Source organism: Orycteropus afer, unplaced genomic scaffold (genome assembly GCF_000298275.1).
Source record: "Orycteropus afer afer isolate SDZICR_OR568_19922 unplaced genomic scaffold, OryAfe1.0 scaffold00541, whole genome shotgun sequence".
Lineage (NCBI taxonomy): Eukaryota > Metazoa > Chordata > Mammalia > Tubulidentata > Orycteropodidae > Orycteropus > Orycteropus afer.
In genome coordinates this window covers 696,171-723,172 of record NW_006922128.1, presented here as the reverse complement: position 1 = coordinate 723,172, position 27,002 = coordinate 696,171, and the positions used below count along the sequence as shown (strand labels likewise).

The 27,002-nt window shown below is 53.9% G+C and overlaps 1 protein-coding gene across 1 annotated transcript; it reads right to left on the bottom strand.

Moving 5' to 3' along the window:
- Nucleotides 1-1,444: 1,444 nt before the first annotated feature.
- Nucleotides 1,445-26,733, bottom strand: EXOC3 (exocyst complex component 3). Its single transcript, XM_007955793.2, has 12 exons — nt 26,581-26,733; nt 24,438-24,657; nt 22,449-23,130; nt 19,694-19,811; nt 18,707-18,832; nt 17,059-17,159; nt 16,039-16,149; nt 15,792-15,942; nt 6,915-7,037; nt 2,142-2,303; nt 1,884-2,011; nt 1,445-1,616 (listed from the first exon to the last, which is right to left on the bottom strand). The coding sequence occupies exons 1-12, from the start codon at nt 26,722-26,724 to the stop codon at nt 1,445-1,447; spliced, it is 2,238 nt and encodes a 745-aa protein (XP_007953984.1). The 5' UTR covers nt 26,725-26,733.
- Nucleotides 26,734-27,002: the final 269 nt, after the last annotated feature.

Sequence of the window (27,002 nt, the reverse complement as noted above, 5' to 3'; positions counted from 1 at the left end):
TGGGGCCTCCCAGCCAGACACCTGTGGTTCAGGAACCCCACTCCCCATTTCCTGGGACCCCACTGAACACCCAAAATCACAAGGTTCTGTCACAAGAAAGTCGATGGGTTTTTATAGACAATGAGCCTGAGCTCAGACACAAGGCAGCACAGTGGTCAGGACCCCATGCCCCTCCCACCCAACCAGCCTGCTCGCTCCCTCCTCCCCCAGGAGATGCACCCCACCAGCCCCCTGCGCCAGGAGACGACCTGCTTCCTTGTCTCGGTGGCCAGCGGGTGCCTGTGTCCACTTGGGAATCCACTTACCCCAGGTCCTCTCCATAGCCTGCCCTGCTCCCCAGTAAATGCCACCAGCCTCAGGACTCACCCCCAACCCCCCAGCACCCTGGCCGAGGCCCTGCCGCCAAGACCAAGTGCATCTGTTTTTATGAAAGGTTAGGCCTCTGGCTTCATTCAGTCTCGGTCCCTGGCCCCAGCCCTCCTTCCTCCCAGTCCCTGCACCTCCCCACAGGGAAGCCCCGAATCAGGGAAGGGTGGAGAAGGTGCTGTGTCTGCAGAGGTGGGGGCCTGGGGTGAAGGCACAAGGCAGACGCCTTCTACCTGCCACGGTGAGATGCACGGAGAAGGCGGGTGCAGACACAGGGCTTTGTTTTTATTCTGGGAGTAGTTTTTAAATAAAGTTGGTTTGAAATTAAAGAATGAAGTGTAAATGAAGCCAGCGTTGTGGGAAGACACTGCACACCGGTGTCTGGTGTGGGAAGAGGGGAGCGGGCTTCCACCTCGCTCAGCGTCAGCAGACTTTATACGCCTCCTGCCCATGACGCTAAGTGTGGCTTTTCCACACGTACGCTCACAATACTGACCATCGACCTGGGTGAGTCCTCTGGCGGCACCCACCAGGCCAGATGACCACCCTGTGCCAGGTGACATCGATGGCAGGCGGGGGAGGAGATGGCTGGGGGCTGAGCAGTCGAGCTTCCCCCAGGGCAGGGACTTGGGGGTCATGACCTGGGCCCCCGGCCGCAGTGCAGTCGTGGCTGCCCCGGGGCTTCTCCTCAGAGCCCGAGTACACCAGCTGTAGAGCCACTCTGGGCTCTCGGAACATTGGGTGAGAGGACAAGGACTTCAGGGAAGCAGTGCATGGGTCCTTGCGGCCCTTTCCAGAAGCAGGATGTGTTCACACGCACGCAGCTGGAGGGAGCAGAGACCATGCTGACCGAGTGTCCCCGCACGCCCTTCCGTCACTGTGACCGGCACCAACCATGAGACAGGCAGGCTGCCCGGAGTCCCCAGCTGTGAGAACACACGGTTCTCCAGAGCCGTGTCCCCACACAGCCTTTCCAACAGTCACAGCACCCGCAGAGGCAGGTCCCCGCACCTGGCCAGAGCCTCGAAGGCCCCGCTGCTGCTGCTTTCCGAGGGCGTCCCTGCCCCAGGAGCCACGGCTACTTCAGGAGCTTGCTCACGTTCAGACTGGGCACCGTTAGCTCCTTGAAGAGCGGCACGTAGCTGGGACTCGCCTGCGTCGGGCCCTGCTCCAAGGTCTCGATGATGGTCTGCTTCATGTCCCGCGTGGCGTCGCCCCGCACAGCCAGCAGCGCGCCGATGTGCTCGTCCCTGGGCGGGGGCAAAGCATGAGGCCGGCACCCAGACGGGGCACCACAGGGGCGCCTGACACCCCCAGGGCTGTGGGCACAGGTGATGGGCAGCGAGACCCCACCCTTAACGTGGAAAAAGGTGACATGCCATAAGACCTCATCCCCAGTGGGGGTTAAGGGTGAAGTGGACTGAGACCCACACCGAGTGTGGGGTGCAATGAGGTGGGAGCGGGCCCCTGCCTCTTGAAGTACCCCACCCCCCACTCAGTGCTCTGCGCCCAGTTACCTGATGTCTGGGTACTTGCTGACCAGCGTGGAGACCTCCAGGTAGAGCAGGGAGGGGTCTGTGAGCTTAATGACCTCTGCGATGGCCACAATGGTGTCGCAGTGGCTGTCCACGTCCTCCCCAAAGCCCTGGAACGGCAGGCCCGTGGTCGGCACAGCCCCACTGGGGCTGCAGTGGGGCGGGGGTCCCAGGCCGGACACTGGCACACGGGCCGCACAGCACACACACACACACACACCCCCCGCCCCCCGCACTCACCGCCGCCAGCTTCCGGAACAGGAAGCGGAGCTGCTCGGCCTCCCTGAGCATGCGCTCAGCGCCCTCCTTGCGCTCCTCGGCGCTCCGGAAGGAGATCCGCTTCTGCATGATGGCCCGCAGGTACTCCACCACCACCCGCCGGTGCGCCTCGGCGGCCACGCGCTGCAGGGCATTAAACATCAGTGGGCGCGGCCCTGCCCAGAGCCCAGGGGCCGTGACATCAGCCTGGCCGTCCCCCACGGCCCACGGCAAGGCTGCGTGGACAGCTCTAACCAATGCAGAAGGCAGGAGGCCAGACCAGGAGGCTAAGATGCACCCAGGACCTGCCAGTGCCAGGCTCCGGGGGAACAGTGTGAATGCCTTCTCAGGAACGCACTCAAATTTTCAGCCCCAGAGTCCTCGAGGTTCACATCACCCAAATGAGACTCAGAGAGGACACATGTACAAGAGAGGAGCCACCAGGATTGGGTGCTGGCCAAGACACGGGTCAGCCCAGCCCGGACAGAGGACTTCAGGATGGTGTCACATTCAAGGAGGTCAAAGTCAGAACCACAAAAAAGTGCCTGTGACAAGAGACTTGCAGTCAATCGGGAAATCTGAAAAACAAAACACTGGAATTTTTAGAAAGAAAGATGGAATTGCTGAGTGAATGACAAGGCCCGCCTCTCATGGAGCATGTATTTAAACGTAAAACGGCACAGTGACCTCAGATACCGGCCAGCGCTATTAGAAACGCCGCCAACAGTGGCCTGACCCCTCCACTGGGAGCCGGAGGGAAGTGGTCAGTCTGGGTGGTTGGAGAAGGCTTTCACGACCTGAGGCCAGAATGGACGCTGATGGGACAAGCCGTGAGCGATCCAGACCCAGACTGCAGGGAAGCGACAGAAAGCCACCAGACAGGGGCACACTGAGGAAGAGAGTGAGGCTGATCATGGCAGAGAACTGCATTTCAGGCTAGGTCACAGGGGCACCTTGTAACGCACCTTCAGGACCCTGGGTAAGGAGAGATTTCCTGAGACACAAAAAAGCCCTAACCATAACAACGCATTGCTGGGTGCAACATCACAACTCAACAGGTGCGTGAGGTGGAACTGTCCAGAGCGGACAAGCACAGACACACACGTCCAAACACGGGAAACAGAATGGCCTAGTGCAAGATGGAAAGACAGGAAGCCAAACAGCTGGCCAACCCCCCTCCAGGAACGAGGGGAAATGCAGAGAACACTTGCTTGGGTCCCCAGTGGCCCTGGCGGTGCAATGCCGGCACGGGGCTCGGGCAGGTGGGCTGTGAACTGGGCAGGCCTCAGAGGGGAGCTGGGTCATCCGGAGACAGCAGCACTCGGCCCCCTGTGGGGCCACCGTGATGCCCAGAGGCCAGAGACCGCAGACCTGCATGTGCACAAGCAGGGTCGCAGCAGAACCCCAGCCACAGCCCACTGGGGCACCACACGGCAGCGAACACGCTGCACCGGGAAGGGCGGGGCAGGCGGTGCAGTTATCCCATTTGCAGACAGTACAACAGGAGGCAATCGGGGCTGCGCTGGGAGGACACAGACACAGGTGCACAGGACAAGGAGGGCAAGGGCATGCCAGCCACGCAGGGTCGCAACTTTGTCCTGGGGAGGAAGAAACCGTGTCGGGAGGGACAGCAACCCCTGCGGTGCTGAGTGCTGGCCACATGACACTCCTGGGGACGTTCCCGGGGTGTGGGCCCAGCAGACACTCCTGGGCACGCTTCTGGGGTGCCGGCCAGTGATACTTCCTTGCTGGGGTTTTAGTTACTAGGTGTTCACTTTGTACTAGGTCACTGTATTCCACTTTTAGGATTAAAGTACTTTTTTTTTCTTATTAAAAAAATCAAGGAAAAAATAAAAAAGACACCAAACATATAACCAAAAAAATAAAAAACCCACTGCCATCAAGTCAACTCTAATTCACAGCAACACCCTTTGGGTATCTGAGGCAGTAAATCTCTCCGCCAGCCTTCTGGTTAGCAGTCAAATGCCTTAGGCACTATGCCACCAGACCTCCTTAGATACGTAACAGAGGAGACTAATGACCCCTGAGAGGACTCTTGGAGGGACCAGTGCGACACATACCTCTGAGAAACTGATAGAGGGAAGAGAGGGGGTACATCAACAACAGTGAGGGTGACAGGAGCCAACAACTGACACAGCCAGTGTGTGGGAAATGACAGGAGCCAACCACAGACACAACCCATGGGTGAAGAGTTAACCCCACAAAGGCCCAGGAAAATGCCTTTTAAACCAAAAGCAACTCGAAAGGAAAGAGGGAGCTTGGGGAGTCCCGTAACGCTTCAATAAACGGAGTCAACAAGAAAAGGTCCTCCCACACAAATGGGCTGCACCCAGCTGACCCTACGGGGAGTCAACGCATGGATCAGAGCAGCCCTGTACAGACTCAGATGGCAGAGAACTGGGTCCTCCCACCCTAACTCCATCAGGTCCCAAGGCAGCAAGGGACCCAGTGAAGGAGTCTACAGGCACCTGCGGCCGTGCGCATACATGGGAAACACTGAAGGACGCACCAGCCTCGCAGGCCTCGCAGAGCCCAAACCAGCCACAGGCGGCGACGACGGGCGGGCACCCGGGGCAGCGCTGGCTCAGGCCAAGTTCCCACCACCAAGACCCAGGCTCGAGTCCCTGGCAGCGCGGTCCACGCAGCCACCACCCGTCGGCAGAGGCCTGTGCGTCGCTGTGCTGCTCGCAGGTTCCCGCAGAGCTTCCGAACTCAGACAGACGGACAAACAAGACCTGGGATCCACTGTGGAGAACGGCCAGCGGAAACCACACAGGTCACAAAGGTCAGACGCAGCCCACGCGGCGCCTTGTCTGTGGTGTAGGGGTTGCTGTGGGTCGGGCCAACTCCACAGCAGCCGACGAGCTGAATGCATGCTCGGGATAAAAGGACAATTTAACGACAGACCACCCAGACGCATTGTCTCCCAGCAATGTGACAACGGACCACCCAGACGCACGTCTCCCAATGACGTGACAGACCATCCAGACGCGCGTCTCCTGATGACATGACAACGGACCACCCAGACGCACATCTCCCAATGACATGACAGACCATCCAGACGCATCTTCTGACGACGTAACGACAGACCACCATGACACGTGTCTCACTGCGAAACGATTAATGAGGAAAGACGTGGTGTGGCAGTCAAGGTTGTATGTCACCTTGGCTGGGCCTGGTTGAATGGCTGGGCAGCTGGTGGTAGTTACTCCCTGCGATGAGACTAGTCATCAACTCCATGGTGGGATCTACCACAAGCAGCTGAGTAGCTGCCTTAGGGATGTGGTCTGCTTCCTGTCTATAAACAGTAGCTTTGAAAATAGCCTCTAGCTTTTGGCACACCTGAACCCTGCATGTGCTGAGTTCTTGTTCAGCACCCTGCTACGCTCTGCCGACCTTGGGACTTTCAATGGACTTGAATTAATGGCCTGCCGTGTGGTTTGGTAACGTCGGGACTGTGCCATTTTATTTGTCGACCTTGGGCTTGGCAACCTCAGCAGCCAGCAGCTGTCTGAGTGAAGAAACGCCTCTAGCTCCAGTGGGCCGGGAGCAGGAGGCAGAGCTGAAGCCCAAGGTCGAGGGGTTCTCTCTCACCCAGCCCCTAGAGCCTAGCACTGTGAACTCGGACTTCTACCCTCCTACACTGTAAGAGAATAAACTCCTGTTTGTTAAGGCCGTCCCATTTTTGGTATAGTCCTGTCAGAGAGGCACCAGGTAAGCAGAACAGGTGGCCACCTCGACACGGGCAGGAGAGGAGTGTCCCGAAATCCTGCACAGGCTGCACACAAGCGAGAACCCCCTCATCAGTGGGAGCAGGGCTGGTGCCTGGCTGACAAAGCTGGTCCCGAGGCCTCGCATGGCCACCGCTGGTTCACACAAAGCTGCCCCTGCCTTCCGCTGCCACATGTCAGAAAAGAAAAGCAGGTCACACACAGGACCCAAGCTGACCATCCGTTTTCTTGACAAAAACTGCATCTTGAACAGTCATTGCCTTGTTTATTCACTACCTGTAAACCAAACACTAGCAAGGGAGGAAAACCAACTGGGGGCCACAGGCCCTTTACAGGTGTGATGTGGCCTTGGATGAACTCAAGGGGACCCCACACCAAGAAACCAAACAATGCCTGGGCCCTGACCGTGAGGCAGACTGTACCCAGCCCGTGACCACGGTGGATGGCACTCTGGCCAGTTCAGGCTGCCGGAGAGTGCTTCCCAGTGGTACCTAGACCTGGGCTGGCTGCAGACCACAGAGCCTGGGCCTGGCAAAGGCCGGTCTCTCATGGAGAAACGCAGTTGTCATCCAACAGCTGTCTCTGTGACCTCACCCCTCACGTCTACTCCCCTCACCTGAACCATCCCATTCGTCTCACCCCTCCCCTGCACTGTGGCCCCACCCCCCACCCCCAGTCCCCTCACCTGCTCTGAGGCCCTCACCCTCCCACAGGCCATAAAGGGTCCTGACCGTCCGCCGTCCGGGGGTCTGCACCTCTTAGTGACCTTGGTCAGCTGCCACGGGACTTAGGAGGTGAAGTTACAGACTACCCCACCCGCCATCCTCACTCACAAGACCCCCGACACACACATGGCTTTTTACTTCCCACATGTCTTCGCTCCCTGGGAGAGCAAACTGGCAAACCTTACTCCCCAAATCAGGGATTTAACTGAACACTGCCCAAACCCGAAGGGCTGCAGCGGGACGGCTGACCTCACGTGGGTGTGACCCTGCGAACTCACCTTTTTATATGGCTTTTTAATCTTGGCAAAGTCGTTGAAATAGTCTTCCACGGTGACACAGATGATGTCCACGGCGTTCGACCCCGACAGCCACTTCTTGGTCATCAGCTCATTGAGATGTGGCTGCAGAATGAGAGCAAAAAACTCTCTAAGAAAACCGACAAGCCCTAAGTTCCCCGTCTGTCCTTATCAGCTGGTGAGTTCAAACAGTGAAGTGCAACCAGGTAAACATGTCACGAGAACATGAAAGAATCGAGACCGGAGACACACTGCACGTGGGACTCTGTAACAGCAGCACACGTGTGGGACGTTCCGGAGACACACTGCACGTGGGACTCTGTAACAGCAGCACACGTGTGGGACGTTCCGGAGACACACCGCACGTGGGACTCTGTAACAGCAGCACACGTGTGGGACGCTCCAGGAGCTCAGACGGGCCTCCCCCAAGCTCTTCTGAACCAGAGACACACACTGCCCATGGTGTTGTCACTTGCTTCGTTACCCACTGTCAGGCACGTGAGTGTCCGTGTACGTATCTTACTAGCTACATGTGTTCAATCTACGGACATGCTCTAACTTAGTCCATCTCTACTGGTGGACTTTCAACAGGTTTCCAGGTTTGTGATTATAAATAAAGTCACAGATAGGGCTGCAGAGAGGTCTATTTCTGAGGTGAAATTGCTCAGTCAAAAGGAAGCGTATCAGACTGAAAGTGATGGGCACCTATTTCCAAACTGCCCCCCAAAACCGTTCCAATCCTGGGGCCACCACAGACACCGGAAAGCAGGCCGTTTCTCACGCTCTCGACAGCACTGGGTGGAGGCCGAGCTGGTCTCTGTGGCACACTCGACACGGTGGCCTGGCGTCCTCACCAGCATCTCGGTGAGGTGCCGACACTGGGGGCTGTTTCATGCAGAGCACGCTGGCCTCCCTTGTTCTGGTCTATTTTTCTACCTTGTTGTCTTCTGTACATTTCAGTGCTCCTGAAACTTGTTAGAGCTCTGGTAGCATAGTGCCTAAGGCACCTGACTGCTAACCAGAAGGCTGATGGTTCAAACCCAGCAGCCACTCCTCGGAAGGAAGGTTGGGCAGTCTACTTCCGTAGCGATACTGCCTCGGAAACCCAAGGAGGGGTCGCTGTGAGTCAGCTCTGACTCGACGGCAAACAACAACAACATGTTAGAGACACTGCTGCTGTTCTGCTTCTTGACCACCAAGACCAAGGGCCACAGAGCAAAGACCAATCAGGCCACGAGGCAGCACTGCCACAGCTCAGGCCAGTTCACACGCCAGCAGCCGTCCAGGAGCCTCCTCCCAGGGGCCCCTCCCCAGCAGGGCTCAGCCGGGACCTGGGTAGTTCCCCCGTCTGGAAGTTTCCCCAGCCTGCCCTCACCCTGCGACCCAGTGCTTCTGCGGATGTAGGCGAGTCACTTTGTAGAAGGCCTACACTTTGGTGGGCCTGGTGCTCCTGTAGGGAGAGGGGCCGTGTGTGGGTAAGACCTGTTGAGGGGCACTGTGTCCGCGGGAGCCCTCACTTCCTTCTACCCCATCGCGGCCCTGACTTCTCACTGCCTGCTCTGCAAGGGCCAGGGAACACCAATCCACTACCTATCAGACATTGGCAAGGTTTCCTCCCGATTTGGACAGTGTCCTTCAATTTTATTAAAGATAGGTGGCTAAACCTACACACAACAACAACAACGTTTTCTGTCAGTCTTTCCTTGGACAGTTTCTGGTTAGTGCCACCCTAAGAGAAAAAAAGCCTTTCCGAATGATGCACCACCTGGTGGAATCTGCTGCAACGACTCCTTCAAAGTGAAGAGCAAAGATGGCACCGTGAAGACCAAGGGGCGCCTGACTCAAGCCATGGTCTCTTCAATCACCTCACGTGCCTATGAGAGCTGGACAATGAACAAGGAAGACCACAGACGAGCTGATGCCTCTGAACTGTGGTGCTGGCGAAGAATACTGAACGTATCACAGACTGTCAGAAGAACAGACTAATCTGCCTCAGAGGAAGTATCATGCTCCTTTGGCCAGACTTTGTCTTTCATACTTTGGTCATGTTGTTGGAAGGGACCAGTCCCTGGAGAAGGATCATGCTAGGCAGAGGGTCAGTGAAAAAAGGGAAGCCCCCCAATGAGATGGATGGACACAGTGGCTGTGGTGATGGGCTCAAGGATAGCAAGGACTGTGAGGATGGCGTAGGACCGGGCACTGTTTCATTCTGTTGACCACGGGGTCGCTGCGTCAAAACCAACTTGACAGCACCTAACAACACTACTGAGATCGAGGGGCACTGGGGGCACAATGGCCAAACGCCAGGCTGTGAACCAGAAGGTCAGCGGCTTCACAGAAGAGACCTTGTGATCTGCTCCTCTGAAAGTGCAGCCTCAGAAACTGTAGGGCGTAGTTCTGCGCTCCCACAGGGTCACTATGAGCTGGAACCCCTTGCCATCACATGATACCAAGACTACGAAAGATCGTTCTGTTTCCTCCGAGCGTTTTGTTGTGTCACTCTTTGCATTGAAAGCTTCCTACTGTCTCAGGTTTACTTTTGTGCACAACAGGAACTCAGCCTAGAACTTCCCTTCTCCCCAGATGGTGAGCTAACCACTGGGCCCCATTTGCCACAACCCTAACCACTAACTTGAATGCACCATCTTCATAGTCTGCAAAATCTCACCAGGTAAGAGAGTCTGCTTCTGACCTCTGCTCAGTCCTGTGGACCCAGTACCACAGGGCATCTCACCCACCACAGATTACATGACGTTTTCATACACAGTAGAACAAGCATCTTGTACCCTCCCTGAATGTACAGCCTTGATTATCCTTCCTCAAAAGTATCTCACCCCTTTTTCTAAGATTAAGAAGCTCTGGTTGCCCAGTGCCTAAGGGACCTTCTGTTAACCAGAAGGTTGGTGGCTCAAACCCATAAACCACTCTGCACAAGGAAGACAGAGCAACCTACTTCCATAAAGATTTACTGCCTTGGAAACCCAACGGGGGTCGCAATGAGTCGGAACAAACTTGATGGCACTGAGTTTGGTTTTGGTCTGGTTTTTCTATGACTGGCAGATAGTATTTCTACATATGTATTTATATGTGCTGTAAGAATATCCACATAACTAGAATTTATAGGGAGCAAAATTATGATAACTTTCTAGCCACAATCAACCACCCTGACGGAACAAGCTGTTGGACCTGTGGGTCTGGCACCATTGTTGCAGGGGACATCCAGCTCAACTGGCAAAACACACTACACAAAAACATTGTTCTACATCCTACTTTGGTGAGTAGTGACTGGGGTCTTAAAAGCTTGCAAGCAGCCATCTAAATGCAACAATGGGTCTCTCCCAATCCAGAGCAAAGAAGAATGAAGAAAACCAAAGAGGTGTGGAAACAATTAGTCCAAGGGACCAGTAGACCATGTGATCCTCAGCCTCTATGACCATGAGACCAGAACTAGATGGTGCCCAACCACTCAGAGAGGGATCAGTACTGGAGATTCTGGATAGAGTGAAAGAACAATGTGGAACAAAACTCAAAATCATAAAAAAAAAAACAGGTCTGACAGAAACTGGTGAAACCCCCAAAACCATGGCCCCTAGGTACCTTCAGGCCTGGAATCACCCCCATGGCTTCCAGCCAAACAGGCCTGTGAGGTGAACATTTACACCAAGTAGATACATTCTTCAGAGCGATCAATCATGGGAGAACCAAAGGGCAGTGTTTGCATACGGAGACAGCTCAGGGGGCAGGAATGGATGGGAGGGAAGGACACAAGAAAAAGGCAACTACAGGGAGGAAATGGGAAGAGAGCTGTTACACTTTGAGGATTGCAGTCAATGTCATGAAACAAAATGTGTATGAATTGCTGTATGGAAATTGAATTTTGTTAGCTTTCACCTAAATCAGAATTAAAAATTAAAAAAAAAAAATTCTCACCCTTTTTTATGTATTTTGTCTTCAGATGACCTTCACAAAACTGTGAGGCTTTCCCCCCAAAGATGTCAGTCTGTCGCACTGTCACAATGCAAGTTGCTACGATGCTGGAGGCTATGCCACTAGTATTTAAACCACCTGCAGGGTCACCCATGGTGGGCAGGTTTCAGCAGAGCTTCCAGACTACGACCGACTCGGTCGGAGGACCTGCCGATCTCCTTCTGGAATAACGGGTCCCAAAAGCCTTCTGAGGAGCAGGGGACACTGTGATGTATTACCGGAGAGCTTCAGGAACACCAGTGAAAGGTCATCCAACACAGTGCTGCAAGATGAGCCCTCAGGCTGGAAGGCACTCACAAAATACGAGTACGGAAAAGCCACCTCTTCAAAGGACACTCAACCTTAACGATGCGGGTGGAGTAACGCTCTCGGGACCTTCATCTGCTGATGGGGCATAACTCAAAATAAGACGAAACAGCTGCAAACATCCATTAATAATCAGACTGTAGAACATACAAAGTATGAAAGTAGGAAAACTGGAAGTTGTTAAAAATGCATAAACATCGACTGGCGAGCTGAAATGGCCTACTATTAATCATTTTGAATCAGAAAACCATAGGGTCTACTATGGGGACTGACACATTCAGGAGGAATGGCGTCATACTCATTGTCAAAAAGAACATTTAAAGATCTATCCTGAAGTACTGGGAGCTCTGGTAGCATAGTGGCTAAGACACTTGCCTGCTAACCAGACGGCTGGCGGTCTAAACCCACCAGCCACTCCTCGGAAGGAAGGTTGGGCAATCCTACTTCCGTAGTGATACTGCCTCAGAAACCCAAGGAGGGGTCGCTATGAGTCGGGTTTGACTCGACGGCACAAAACAACAACAACAACAACAACATCCTGAAGTACAATGCAGTCTGTAATAGGAATCCCAGTTAATACGACTATTATTCAAATTTACACACCAACCACTAAAGCCAAAAATAAAGGAATTACAGATTTCTACCAACTTTGCAGTCTGAAACGGACCAAACATGCAATCAAGAAGTATTGATAATTACTAGTGACTGGAATACAGAAGTCAGAAACAAGTAAGTAGAATCAGCAGTTGGAAAATCCAGCCTTGGTGACAGAAACTACGCCAGAGATCGCAGGACAGAATTTGGCAAGACCAACGACTTATTTGTTGCAAATACCTTTTGTCAACAACATAAACAGCAACTATACACATAAACCTCGCCAGATTAAATACACAGGAATCAGACTGACTACATCTGTGGAAAGAGACAATGGAGAAGTTCAAGATCATCAGTCAGAACAAGGCCAGAAGCTGCCTGCGGAATAGACCATGAGTTTCTCACAAGGTGAAACCTAAGGCACGAGAGCCAAAGGACGATCTTGAATACATGCTACCTGAATGTAGAGACCATGTGAAGAATAATCTGAAGCACTGAACACTAATGACTGAAGACCAGATGAGTTAGGGGATGACATCAAGATCATACATGTAAAGAGCAAGAGGTCATTAGAACGACAGGAAAGGAAGAAAAGACCAACATGGATGTCAGAAGAGACTCTGAAACTTGCTTTTGAACAGAGAGTAGTTATGTGAAAGAAAGAGATGATGAGGTAAAAGTGCTGAGTAGAAGATTTCAAAGGGTGCTTCAAAAAGACAAAGTACAGTATTCTAATGAAATTTGAAAATGCCTGGAGTTACAAACCAAAACTGAAAGAACACGCTTGGCATTTCTCAAGCTAAAACAACCGAAGACATAATTCAAGCCTTGAGCTGCAATACTGAAGGATTCTGTGGTCAAAAGACTGAATGACACAGAAAGCATTAAAAAAAATAAAAAAAAGAGGGAAGCAATACACAGAGTCACTGTTCAAAAAAAAACCTGGTTGCTGTTCAGACATTTCAGGAGGTAAGGAAGATGTCCAAGCTGCACTGAAGGAATTGGCGAAAAACAAGGCTGTAGTAATTGATGGAATACTCTTGAGATGTTCCAACAAACGGATGCCACACTAGAAGTTCTTACTCATCTATGCCAGAAGAAAGTTATCTGGTCAGAAGAGAGCCTTATTTGTGTCCATTCCAAAGGAAGGTGATCTGATGTAGAAATTATCAAACAACATTAACATCACACACAAGTAAAGTTTTGCTGAAGATAATTTAAAAACAGTTACAACCATACATCAACAGGAAACCACCAAAAATTCAAGCCTGATTCAGAAGAGGACATGGTACAAGGGATATCATTGCTGATGTCAGACAGATCTTGGCTATAGTAAGAGAATACCAGAAAGATACTTACCTGTGTCTTACTGACTATGCGAAGACATCTGACTGTGTGGATCATGAAGAATGGGAATTCCAGAACACTTAATTGTGCTCATGAGGAACCTAGACATATACTAAGAAAAGTCATTTGAGCAGAACAAGGGGACACTGCATGGTTTAAAATCAGGAAAGGTGTGCACCAGGGTTGCATCCTTTCACCATACTTACTCAATCTGTATGCTGAGCAAATAATCTGAGAAGCTGGACTATATGAAGAACGTGGCATCAGGATTGGAGGAAGACTAACAACCTACGATATGCAGACAACACAACTTTGCTTACTGAAAGTGAAGAAGACTTGAAGCACTTACTGATAAAGATCAAAGACTACAGTCTTCAGTATGAGTTACGTCTCAACATAAAGAAAAGAAAAATCCTCACAACTGGACCAATAAGCAGTATCACGATAAATGAACAAATGACTGAAGTTGTCGGGGATTTCATTGTACTTGGATTCACAATCAACACCCAGTGGTCAAGAACTCAGATATACTGCACTGGGCAAATCTGCTGCCAAAGAACTCTTACAAGTGCTAAGGAGCAAAGATGTCACTGCGAAGACTAAGGTGCACCTGACCCAAGCCCTGGTGTTTTCAATCGCTTCTTATGCATGTGAGAGCTGGACAGTGAATAAGGAAGACCAAAGAACTGATGCCTTTGACTTACGGTGTTGGCAAAGAATACTGAAAGTGCCCCGGCCTGCCAGAAGCATGAACAGATCTGTCCTGGAAGAAGTAAAGGCAGAATGCTCCTTAAGAAGCAAGGATGAGGAGGCAGCATCTCCTATACTTTGGTCTTGTTGTCAGAAGAGACCATTCCCTGGAGAAGGTTACCATGCTTGATAAAGTGGAGGGTCAACAAACAAGGGGAAGACCCTCAAGGACACAGACTGACAGTGGCTGCCAGCAATGGGCTCAAGTACACGAAGATCACGAGGCTCGCCCAGGACCAGGCTGGGCCACGTTCTGTTGTACATGGGGCTGCTGAGTTGGAACCGACTCGATGGCACCTGCTGACTCCACCAAAGACTTCTGGGCAAAGGAGCAGAATCAGACCCAGTGCCTGAACGACCTGGGCAGAACAGTTGTTGTTGTTGTTGTTATGTGCCGTCGAGTCAAACCCAACTCATAGCGACCCCTCCTTGGGTTTCTGAGGCGGTATCACTACGGAAGTAGGATTGCCCAACCTTCCTTCCGAGGAGTGGCTGGTGGGTTTGAACTGCCAGCCGTCTGGTTAGCAGGCAAGTATCTTAGCCACTATGCTACCAGAGCTCCCAAAACAGTAGAGCCTGTGAATTCTCAGCTCTGCGTCCTCCCTTTCTCCCGAGACCTCGCCTCACATGCACAGGCTCCAAAGACTCCAGTCTGTTCCTGGGTGGACAGCAATTTTGATACCGATGTGAATGGGGTCTTTCCTGCCACACGTTCAAGTGGTGACACCCAGGAAACAAAGTGGTTCTTACGTTTTTACATTTATCTCATCTCTGTTCCACATTTTATTCATTCCAATGCTTCTCCACTTGACAGCACACATTCAAAACATGTACCACCACATGGCCGCACACTTTTCTCTTCCTCGCCTCGATTTCCAGTGAGTCTTGTGCAAGGTAAGGCACCAGGTCGCCTGTGTGTTGACCCATGTGGTGACAGCAGGCCTCTGCTTTGCTCCCGTCTCTAGCGGGAGCCCCCTTTGCGAGGTGTGCTACAGTTCCGGACACAAGCATCACGTGAGGAGGTCTTCAGTCACAGGCTATCAAGAACATTTATCAGGAGTGGCTCCGAGTTTCACCACAGGTTTGTTTTACTGTGTTCTGCAGCCTGCTGAGACCTTTAGGCAATAGTGAACTGTCCTCACGTTTTCTGAAACAGCTGCATGTGTCTATAGTGGAGTCTCTCCTGGCTCCAATGGTGAAGCACGGGGCCACTAACCACAAGGTTGAAGGTCTGAAGCCACGCAGAGGGGCCTCAGGACAAAGGCTCGACAATCCGCATCTGAAAGGCCACAGTGTGAAAACCCCACGGACAAGTTCTACTCAGGCACACCGGACTGCCGTGCGTCAGAACCGACTCCACGGCAGACCGTTTTTGCTCTGACTCACAGTGGGTCATGCCTGTGACCTAATGCTAGCTTTGTTTTTTAATGACTTTTGTTCGGGTGTGCACACTCGTGCCTGGGCTCTCAATGGGGTTTTGGTATCAGGATTGTGCCCATTAGTGACCACTCTCTCTCCACACGTGTCTTCCGTTCTGCAATCCGCTGAGCACTCAGATGCTGTCACTGCTGCCGGGACCTATCCAGTCCTGCACGAGGTGCCCCAAACCCGGGCCTGCGTCACGCACAGTGTACCACGTCAGAACGGCACTGACAGAACACACGTAGCTAAGCAGACAGCCGTTATCTCTGCGAGCATGTGGCACGGCTAACCAGACGGTCCACAGACTCACAGTTAGCTGTGCGCATCCCAGGGGTACAGGTAAGACCTGGGAACTGCTGAGCCCAGAAACTGAGAGCGTGGCCCAGGCCTCTTCCTTCCACCCAGGCGGCCCTCCTCCCAGCCAGACTCCCTCCTCCGGCACAGGCAGCCCACCTCCAGGTCTAGGAAGACCTCCTCCAGCAGGCTGCTGCAGCCTTCCTTAGCAATGGTGTCCAAGACTGCGTCCATGCTGGGCTGGCACATGGACATGCCCTCTTCCGTGTCACTTTTCAAATACTTCTTTTTTAAGCTGACTATGGATTCTCTGGAATGAAAGAGCGGCGATGAATTGAGAGACGTCGGGACTCTCAGAGCCCCTCCTTCTGTCCCCCACCCCCTGCTCCCCGCCGCAGCCACTCACTTGAAGGTCTGGCAGTTGTTGACGATGGCCACCATGTACTGCACATAGCAGTGGGGGTGCTGCCGGTCCCGCAAGTGCTCCTCCTTGTACAGCTGCGCCTCCTCCTTGTATCTGGGAAACAAGCCCCTCAGACGGTGAGCAAGGGGCAGCACTGAGGACGCCACGTGGACGCCACCGGTCACACTTATCCACACCGCTAGAATCCACTTCCTGATTAAGCACCAATGATGGACACACGGCCTTCTCTGGAACAGACTCTTGAGAAGGGGTCACCAGCTTGATTACTAAGGTCCCCAAAAAGCAAACTAATTCATAACATTTGGTTCAAAAGGGTAGACCCACCCAAGGGAGTGCTGAGCACAAAAAAGGTCTTTGTCCAGAGGAGAAGCCCCCACAGACCAATCCCACTGCCCGTGACCCCCAGGCAGCTCAAAGCCAGGGCCTCAAAGGGACGGTGTGGTATAATGCATGGAGCCAAGTCGGTGTTCAACAGCCTGCCGTGCCCTGCTAATCTTGGGACTTTATCTATCTAGACTTGAATTAGTGGCCCACCATGTAGTTTGGTAACATTGGGACTATGCCTTTTTACTTATCAGCCTTGGGCTTGTCAGCCTCAGCAGCCAGCAGCTGTCTGAGTGAAAAAAAGCCTCCAGCTTCAGTGGGCCAGGAGCAGGAGGAAGAGCTGAAGCCCAAGGTGAAGAGCTTTCACCCAGCCCCTAGAGCCTGGCACATTTGAACTTGGACATCAAGCCTCCAAAACTATGAGAAAAAACTCCTGTTTGTTCTAGCCTCCAAAACTGTGAGAATAAACTGTTTGTCAAACATCCCATTTGTGGTATTTCTGTTAAAATGGCACTAGGAAACCATACGTCCAGGCGGTGAGGTTTCTGATGAACTAAAGAACGCGTGGAACAGGAGCCCCAGGGTTAGGTTAAAATAGGCACACTAGCAGCAACAACTTTTTGTTTTTGTTTTTGAAAAACAGAATTTCTAAAATCATACATTGGCAAAAACACCCACCTGTTTAAGAAAGAGCTCATCTGCTGAAGACACAAAACCAGTACCTTTATTTTCAAATCTTCACTTATCTGAGCAGCCACTTGGAGGTTCTGTTCAAACATCTGAAAATTGGAGAACTTATGAGTTCTGATATAAACTCCCAAGGTGCACTGAGTGCAGGCCCCCCAGAATATAAAACCCCATCTATGAAGTAGCAGGCAGGAGAGTCCAAGGGCAGAGAACAAGAAAAACACCTGAAAAATAACAAAGTTAGCCACAAACCAAACCAAACCACTTTCCCACCAGGTTAGAACCAAGTGACTCATTTACTACCGACACACACTGGAGGTCTTTGCGAAGGGGCTAGGTCGTACTTTCACACCTGGTGGAGCACAGTGCCCTGAGGCCAGCAGGAAGGTGTGTGGAGGCCCAGAGAAGCCTGCTGACAGAGTCACCTGCTGGGGCCAGAGGCCAGGCTCCAACTCAGGCATCCTGCCCTCCCAGCCTGTTCCTGAAAGTAGCTCAAGTTCACTGGTGGTCAAGTCCCTTGTAATGTGGACCCCCTTCTTGTGAACGAGAATGGCAGGCTGAGCCAGGGCCCGACCCTGACAGAGGAGACGGGGAGGGCATGGTTTGGCTCCGGTCACCAGAGGCAGAACCTCACAGGAGAAAGCAGACTTCCCAACCAAAAGCCAGGTCGAGGCCCACCCTGTCAGTCTTCACAGTGTCACGCAGAGCTCACCTGCCGGGCTGCAGCCCAAACGCTCATTCAGGTGAGAGTCTGAAGGACGCGTCCTAACACAAGGCAGTTCCTACCTTTAATCATTTAAAAAATGCGATGAACCAGAAAGAGAGAGAACAAGGAAACTGGACACAAGGGAGGCAGGGTGTTCAGAAGTCAATTAACCATGAAGAGTGAATGACGGTCTCACCCAGCACCAGGACTAACAGTCAGGAAATTAATTCCAAGCGCAGAAAAAACCCAAATCCACTGCTGTGGAGTCCATTCTGACCCACAGCGCCCCTAGAGGACAGAGTAGAACTGCCCCTCAGGGTTTCCCAGGCTGTCAGTCTTCACAGAAGCAAAGCCCCAACCAAATCCACTGCCATCAAGTTGAGTCTGACTCACAGAGCCCCCAGAGGACAGAGGAGAACTGCCCCTTGGGGTTTCCAAGGCTGTCAACCTTTATGGAAGCTTATTGCCTCATCTTTCGCCCATGGAGCAGCTGGTGGATTCAAACTGCCAATGTTTTGGTTAGCAGCCAAGTGCACTAAACGCTACTCCATCTGAGCGCCACCAAGTGCTGAAGGACCTCCTAGAGCTCCCCAGATCAGACCCCCTGCGGCTGGCCGAAGACGACCTTAGCCATCTACCACATTAGGCGTTACCCAGCCAGGCAACTTTGATTGGAAAGTCATAGGCAAAATGACAGAACTAGGTTCTAGCTGAAACCCTGAAAGACTGGGAAAAGTGGTCTTAAGTGGCCTTGGACAAAATGGCAAGCGAGAGCCTCAGCATCTTCATCTCCAGATAGAGATGGGGGGCTCAAACGACACCAGGTTCTCGGATCTTTACTGTCCTCCGAGAATGAAGCCCGAGGTGTCAGCTGGTAAACCCTGCACGCCCCACCATGAGCCGAGGACCTGAGGCGGGAGTCCGACACCGCACCTGGAAGACGATGGCGGGAAGCGTGGTCTGGTAGTAGCCGTCCTGGTCGGCCTCAGGCTCGGTCTCCTTGACCCAGTCCTTCCGGTCCGTCTCCAGTGCTTTCCGCAGCCAGGCAATGATGTTTGACTACGGGGGCAAATACAGCATCAAGAGAGAAAAGAACAGAGCGGGTGTCTTTAGCAAAGATGGCTTCCCCCGGTGGAGCAAGGTGCACGGGGTGGACCCAACCTTGAGTCCCCCAGAGAGGGATGGGCGCATCTCTCAACACTTCCTCGATGGGCAGCGGGGCCCCACCCACCACTGCAGACGCTAAAGCCAATCTGCTTGATGAGAACCCCAAGTCTGAAGATAAAGAGGGGGATCAACCACAAGGTCATGGGCGCACGCTGGGGTGGGGGCACAGCGGGGCAGCATCTGGCCAGGCCACTTGCTTGATGATGGGCCGCCTCAGCCAGCCAGTCCCCCACGGCCCGACGGCAGCACAAACACGTTCTGTCCCTGTGTGCCGGGGCAGCCTTGGCATTTTACTCTGCGGTCTCGGGGCTCAGGTACACCCTTCCCTATAGAGCAGGCCCTGCCTGTTGTTTCACGGGGAGCCTGGTGGCCGTGGGATCACCCAGACAACTAGAGGTGAGAGCCTGGCCAGGCTCCATCCAGGGCCGCCCAGGCCTGGCCACCTGCTGGGGAGAACAGGCTTGCTCCTTGGTCCCAGAGGGCGGGGTGGGGGTGGGGGAACGCAGCTCCTCACCACACGTCTCTTCCAGCCTACAGGGTCTCTGCGTCTACAGGCTGACATACACCCTAGACTCTCAGGCCAGGCTAGCAAGGGGCTGCCCCTCACCTAACTGGTCACAAGTCCTGGAAACAGCCAGGGCACCCAAGCACACGCCGCCCCCCCACTCTCAGGAGCCAGCACTAAGGAGCCTTCTCACAGCACACCTGGCCCAAGTTCCCAGCTGTGTGCCAGCATGAGCAGCCTAGACTCACCGTGAGCGTCGACATGTACGTGCCAAGCAGCTCGGAGATGACGTGCGGGGACAGCAAGGGCCCCAGGGCGTCAGTGTCCACTTCTGGGGCCAGCTCTGAGTTTCCCATCATCTCTGCACTGCATCAAAAACCAGAAAGGAGGCGGGCAAGTTACGAAGGACAGACAAAAACCCTTACGGAATGGCTGCTGCTTTCACCAGGCCAACGCCCAGTGACCCTGGACACCATGCAAGTCCTGCCATCCCCACGGGGCGAGGAGGACCTTCCCCAGGAGCCTCAACAACAGGCAGGTGGCTCCGTCTCAGGGCATCTGCAGGTCACCAGGCAGGGCAGGCAGGGCAGCACTCCCACAAAAAGCCAGCACAGGGGAGGCGCGTGGCCACACAGCGCAGCAAAGAGCTTCCCATGCACGAGAGAGACACAAATCCAGATCCAAACAGATGCCCGTGGCAGGTCACACAGAGCGGCTGGCTGCTCTCACCCCTGCCCCACACTGCCTATCACTCATGGTGGGGGTGCCCTCATCATGTCCTGGCCTATGGCCCACAGGGGGGTGGAAGTACCCCTGTCTTGAACCAGCCTAACACTCATAGGGCTGGGAGTAGGGTGGGCTAGCCTTGCTGGGCCCACTTTCACTCCCATTCCACACCAAGCCTATCACCCACTCAGTGCTGGCCTATTGCTCATGGGGAGGACAGGAGCACCCCCACCCCACAGCAGCCTATCGCCCACGGTGGGCAGGGGGTGGGGAGCGGGAGCACAGTGGGCTGGCCCGGCTGGCCCCCCGGCCCCAGCCCCACAGCACCCTGTGGACTTGCTCTCCCGGTGTCTCAACGTCTCCATCTGTGGAGTGGGCGGGCAGTGATGGCCTACAGCCGGCTGGAGGACCACAGCAGCTGGGGCCCTGAGATCCAGGCCAGCACAGGGCACACAGGGAAGGTGTCTGCCCTCACGACAGTCACCATCAGTGTGCAACAGTCTTCTTCTCTTTATTTTCCCATATCAAAATTTCCAAATTCTCTACATTAAGCAAAGATTACAAATAAAAAATTTTGAAAAAACCAAAAAGCAGAAAACACACACAAAGGAACGTCCCCACTCCTAGAACAAGAAGAACAGCTCACGCTTTCAATCGTAACGCAATCAACAAAGGAGCCGGCACAGCACCTTATGCCGTTATTCACCCACAAACCACTTGAAGTCCAAACCCTTCACCTCTGTTGGCCATTCCTAAGGAGGCCCAGAACACACCGCCACTTCATCCTTCAAACCTCGAACCAGCAGTGACATCGTGGACCCTGTTCCCCTGCATGACCGACACAGCCCCACGCTATACACAGAACGAACCAGGGCACCTTCTGCAACTTGGCATCCCCGTGGCACAGTGCTCCAGGGCGCGGGCAGCAGAGCTGGCGGCCTCTCCCAACCCTGGGGCCCAGGCAGAGCCTTGGGCTCTGCACCCATAAAGGGGGTCCTGATGCACCTCCCTACAGGTCACTGCGGGTCAGCAAGGAAGGCAGAGCTAACCTCAACAGCCTACTACAACTAGCGACTGAGAGGGACCAGGCCTGCACCACACCGCTCACCATGGTGCTGAACGCACGCTGGGGGCGGGATCTAACGCCATGAGACCTCAGCCACGTCCAGACCCCACCATGACACGGGCAGTTCCCACAGACAGACATACTACATGCACACACACCAGGTCTGACCCCACGAGCCCTCAGCGGCACCCACACCCTGCTGTGACCACAGGCAGTTCCCACAGACAGACGACCCCGTGAGCCCTCAGCCATACCCAGACCCCAGTGTGAATGCATGCAGTTCCCACAGACAGATGACATACACGCACACTGGGTGTGGGATCTGACCCCCAAGACCTCAGCTGTGCCCAGAACCCACTGGGACCTCAGGCAGTTCCCAGACAGATGGACGGCGCACACACACACTGGCTGCCAGGTCTCACCCTACGAGACCTCAGCTACTCCCAGACCCCAGGGTGACTGCAGGCAGTTTCCACAGATGGATGGACGGACTACATACACGATACTGGGCACTGAGTCTGACCCCATGAGTCCCTGGCCGTGCCCAGACCCTGCTGTGACAGTGGGTAGCTCCCAGAGATGGATGGATAAGCTACACACACATGGGGTGTCAACCAACCCCAGGAGACCTTGGCTGAGCCCAAACCCCGCTGTGACCTTCGGCAGTTCCCACAGATGGATGACATACACACACAATGGGCTCAGATCTGATTCCATGAGACCTCAGCCACACACTGACCCTGTTGTAAATGTGGGCAGTGCCCACAGATGGATAGATGGGCCACATGCACGCACATTAGGCACTGGGTCTGACCCCATGAGATCTCAGCCACGCCTGGACCCCACTGTGACCACAGGCAGTTCCCACAGATGGATGGACTATATACATGCAAACTGGGCCCTGGGTCTGACCCCGTGAGTCCTTGGCCGTGCCCAGACCCTGCTGTGACAGTGGGCAATTCCCACAGATGGACAGATAAACTCCACACAGACGGGCATCAACAGACTCCAGGAGACCTTGGCTATACTCAGACCCCACTACGATCATGGACAGTTCCCACGAACAGGTCACAGGAACATGCTCACAGGCCAGACAACCACCCCTAGTGCTCAGCCCTGCCCCAAATCAAGCACCAGGAACAGGATCTACACAGACTCAGAGCTGTCTCCACACACAGACGTCAGAGACTGTGAAACACAGCAGGCCCTACCTTGTGTAGGTGTTCAGCACCCAGGTCAAGAGGCTCACTATCTCATTTGCCTCCAGGTCTTCCGACGCCAGGTCCTGCATCCGCGTGCTCAGGGCCTGGTGGTACATGCTCAGGAGGTTTCGGAAGATGTCATAGTGGGGAGGGAAACACTGCACCATCAGGTTTTTGGCAACGATGAGGTCGTCCAGAACATACTTGCGGATGATCTCCAGGTGACGGACCAGCCACATCTTGTCCGACTCCCTGGTGTCGGCCTGCGTGCCCTCGATCCTTGTGGTCACAGTCCTGTCCAGGATGGTGAACATCTTCTCCTTCCACCTTTTGGGCCTCCCCGGGGGGATGAAGCCGGTCTGCTTGCTGCGGTCAAGCATGCGCCGGTCAATTTTCTCCTCCCGTTCGATGATGCGGACGACGGAGACCAGCAGAGTGGGGTCGCGGCGGACAGTGACCAGGGACCGCTGCAGCACCATCCACAGCTGCTTGGCCAGCTCGTCCGAGAGCCGCTGCATGCTGCCGAAGTAACCCTGGATGAGCGTCATGTCGTGCGTGTTCCGGCTGTCCATGCGGTACTGCTCGTACATCAGGCCGTCCCGCGAGCACTCCAGGTCCATCAGCTTCCGGTGTGCCTGCAGCAGCTGCCCCTGCTCAGTCAGGTCCTCCGTCTCCCTGACGATCTCCGGCACTGGGGGGACAAGGACGCATGTCACATCCAACCAGGAGCACGCATGCTACAGAACTACAGGGAGTTACACGTGTCTGGAGGGAGCTGAGCCCACCAGAGTGCCAGGAAAAACCCACCCCAGCAGGAAGCAGCAACATGACACAGGCCCGTCTGGTGACGGAGGAGGGGGTCAGCCTTAGCTGCTCTCAGCAAGGCCCCCCTGTTCTCTGGCTTTACAACACTGGAGAGGCTACGAGCCAACAGACAAGTTTAAGACGGAATGAAGCTGACTAGCTCTGTGGGTGTCACAGAGGAAAAGACGCAAGTACCCAGGAAGCAGCCAGCCTAGCAGGACTCTTTTGGGTATCCACAGCCCGGGGTGCATCTGGGGGTCCTGCAGGCGAAGTGAGGCAAGGACCCGGCCCACCTGTGGGCCAGTGCTTGGGGTGAATGCTCACTAAGCACATGGCTGCACGGGACATGAGTCCCAGAGCACAGCTGGGGGCCACAGGGGGGCAGGAAGACTGTGGCTTCCATGCTGACAGGAGCTTCGAGGGAGGCCGTGTAACCCCGCCAGTACAGAGGTGGTGGTGAGACCCGCCCAGCGTGGAGGAGGAGGAGAGGAAGCTGGAGTCCCAGCACCACCAGAGACAGGGTGGCCAGTGGGAGCAAGAGTGCAGAGCAGACGAGACGCAGGGGCGTCTGAGGGAGCCATGCAGGGGAGGCAGCCCACTCAGGGCTTCCTGTATGGGAGCCAGACGAGGAGCCCTGTTATAAGCATGGTGTGGGAAACCTGCCAAGGATGAAAGCGACGGCCTCCAGAGATCTAGGGGACAGCCTTGCCCAGGGACGAGAGACCACACTCTCTGCATGTGATGCACCCCGTGAGCGATGGCTCCAACAGTGTCCCCACCCAGCCACCAGGTAGGTGCAGCTCCCACCATGATGGGGGACATCTGCACCTGGCAACCCCCTGCAGTCACTGCCCCTGCCACAGGGTGTGGGCCACAGAAATGGGTGGGGCTGCTTCCTCAGTTATCTATGGGCACCATGGTCTGCCAGCTGCTCCTACCCAGCAGCAAGACTGTGACTGCAGCAAGAATGCGCCCAGGGAACCTGCCCATGCAGCCTTGACTTGGTTCTGCTCTGGCCTCTGAACGCTGAGCTGAGGCTTCTCTCGGCCTTGCTGCCCAACTGACTGCACTAACAGCCAGCGAGGTAGCTGGCTATGTGGCGGGGCGAGCCCGCTCTCCTCTGAGAACCCTGCACGTGCAGGGAGGGGTCGAGGGACAGCAGGCCCAGATGGGAGGCCCACGGTGCGCTGGCACCTGAGAAGATGTTCTTGAGGTTCTCCACGGCGGCGGCGAGCTGGCTGTGCCGCACCACGGCGTCCTTCACATCGCGAAGGCTCTCGATGGTGTTGATGCTCTGCCTCCAGTCCTGGCTGACGGCCGCCAGCGACTGCTGGATGGCCTTCACGTCGGTGAGCGCACTGTGCAGCTGGCCGAGGCCCGTGCGCACACCATCCAGCTGTGACTGGATCGCGGCCTGGGGAGACACATGGTGAGAGCGGCGGTGACACACTTTCCGCTGGGAAACCCCCCCCGCGTAGGTCCACTCAGAGAAGAGCCACACGAGCAGCGCAAACAGTCAAAACCAAAGACCAGAAAGGACATAACTTTTGTTTCTTCTTCTTCTTGGTTTCACTCCTTTCTCAAGGTGGCACGACTGTGTGTGCAGAGCTCTGTTCAAACCCCTCGGGATGGTCCCCTCTAGCCCCTTCATCCTGATGGTGCTGTAGGACCCCATACACACTGGATGGCATCCCTGGCCTCTCAGCAGAGAACTGTCAGAACTTCCTGATCAGCTTTTTACGGGAGAATCTCCTCCTTTTCAGCTAAGAGCTGACTGCTCAAGAACAGCCCACCCTGCTGGGAACGGAGGTTGTAGGAGGGATTCAGAGCTGCTCTCTGGCCACTGTGTCACCTACGGAGTTACCTGCCAGGAGAGAGGGACCAGCACCACAGTCAAAGTTAGCTAGAAGCCCCCTGCCCAGGAGTAAGCTTCTAAATCACTACTGATGATGGTTAGTTAATCCCACAAGCTTCTAAAATAGATAAAAATACAGGCTAATGTATGACTGTGAGACCAGAAGAACTGGATGGTACCTGGCTACCACTGTCAACCACTCAGAAAGGGATCAGTACAGGAGATCCCGGATAGAGTGGAAGAAAAATGTGGAATGAAACTCAAAATCATAAAAAGACCAGGTGTACTGGTCTGATAGCGCTAATGAGACCCCCGAGACTATGGCCCCTATTTACCCTTCAGGTCTGGAATTGAACTCACTCCTGTGGCTTCCAGCCAGACAACAGATAAACATACAGAGTGAACATATACATCAGGTAGATACACTCCTTATAACAATCAATCGTGGGAGAACAGAAGGGCAGAATTTGCAAAAGGAGAAAGCTCAGGGGGCAAGAATGCATAAGAAAGAAGGACACAGAGAAGAGATAACTACAGGGAGGAAGTGGGGAGAGAACTGTTACACTGTGGGGAATTGCAGTCAATGTCATGAAACAAAACACGTATGAACTGTTGTATGGAAAATAAATTTGTTCCGTAAACTTTCACCCGAATCACAAAAACAAGCTAAAATCACAATTGTTCATTCTTTCAAATAACTCATGGATTGCTGTCTCGAGGCAGTCCAGTGGGGTCGCTGGGTGATCTGTTGATACAGTTCAATGATTCTTACCCTACTTCAGGAAGTCTGCTGGTTCTTGGATTCTAACACACATTTTTGAAGTCAATGTCATATCAGTGTGAGAATTAATATTCTCAAAGGCCACTCTGCTGTCAACTACAGCAGTATATGGTGTTGACACTTCGCAGCTACGCTGAACGTGCATAGTTTGGTAAAAGCTCAGCTCTTCATACTTTCATCGAAAGCCAGTCCAAACCCTGTAACACCCGAGGAGGAGGACTTTCGTCCTTGTCTGTCTCACACACTACCAAGGACTCCCGCTCTCTCTCTCCCTCCTTCCCAACCAGGGCCCTGCAGAGCACGGGCACCAGGCAGCCCCTGCAGCGTCTGCTGGGATGCCCCACACTGTGCTGGAGTGACACTCTGCAGAAAAGCAGCCAATGAGTAAGAAAGCTGCCGTCACCCTAGGGCTGCGCACAGGCAGGTCCAGGCACGCGCCACAGTGGGGCTGCTTTGGTGTTTCCCACGTTCCCAAGCTCATCTTTCCAAACATTAAGACTAGTGATGTACTGTTGGAAAGAACTGGCTAAATAAAATTTCAGTTTCACCTTTCCATGCCATTACAAAGTCCAATTCAATGGCGATCATGACGACAGCAAGCACACAAAAACCAATTAGCTGGTAAAGGAATCGGAAATTCTAGACTTCTGCTGTCTGCTCAGGAACGGCACAGGGGCAACTTGCTCTCTCGGCCTCCATACCTTCAATCTGGCCTCCACGGAGGCCTTTTTGCGGGCCTCTCTTCGGCGATACTGCTCCACTTTGTCCAGCTGGTCAGGGCGCTGCAGCATCCCAGCGACCCTCTGGACCGCTGTCGCCACAGCTTCCCGGTCCGTCTCCTCCATGGTCACACAGCAGGCAAAACCCCCACTCCTGTCATCCTAGAGATTTCCTGTGTTTATAGGTGAGGGGAGGGATGGGCTTTCCAGGAAGGGAGAAATGTTAGACACCAAACTTCCCCGTCTCCAAATGGTCAGTGGATCAATAAGAAGCTATTGGGGGAACCCACTCCTACGGCTTCCAGCCAAACAAAAGACAGGCATATGAGCTGAACATTTACATTAGGTAGATACCCTCCCTGGAGAGATCAATCATGGGAGAATAGAAGGGCTGCTTATGCACA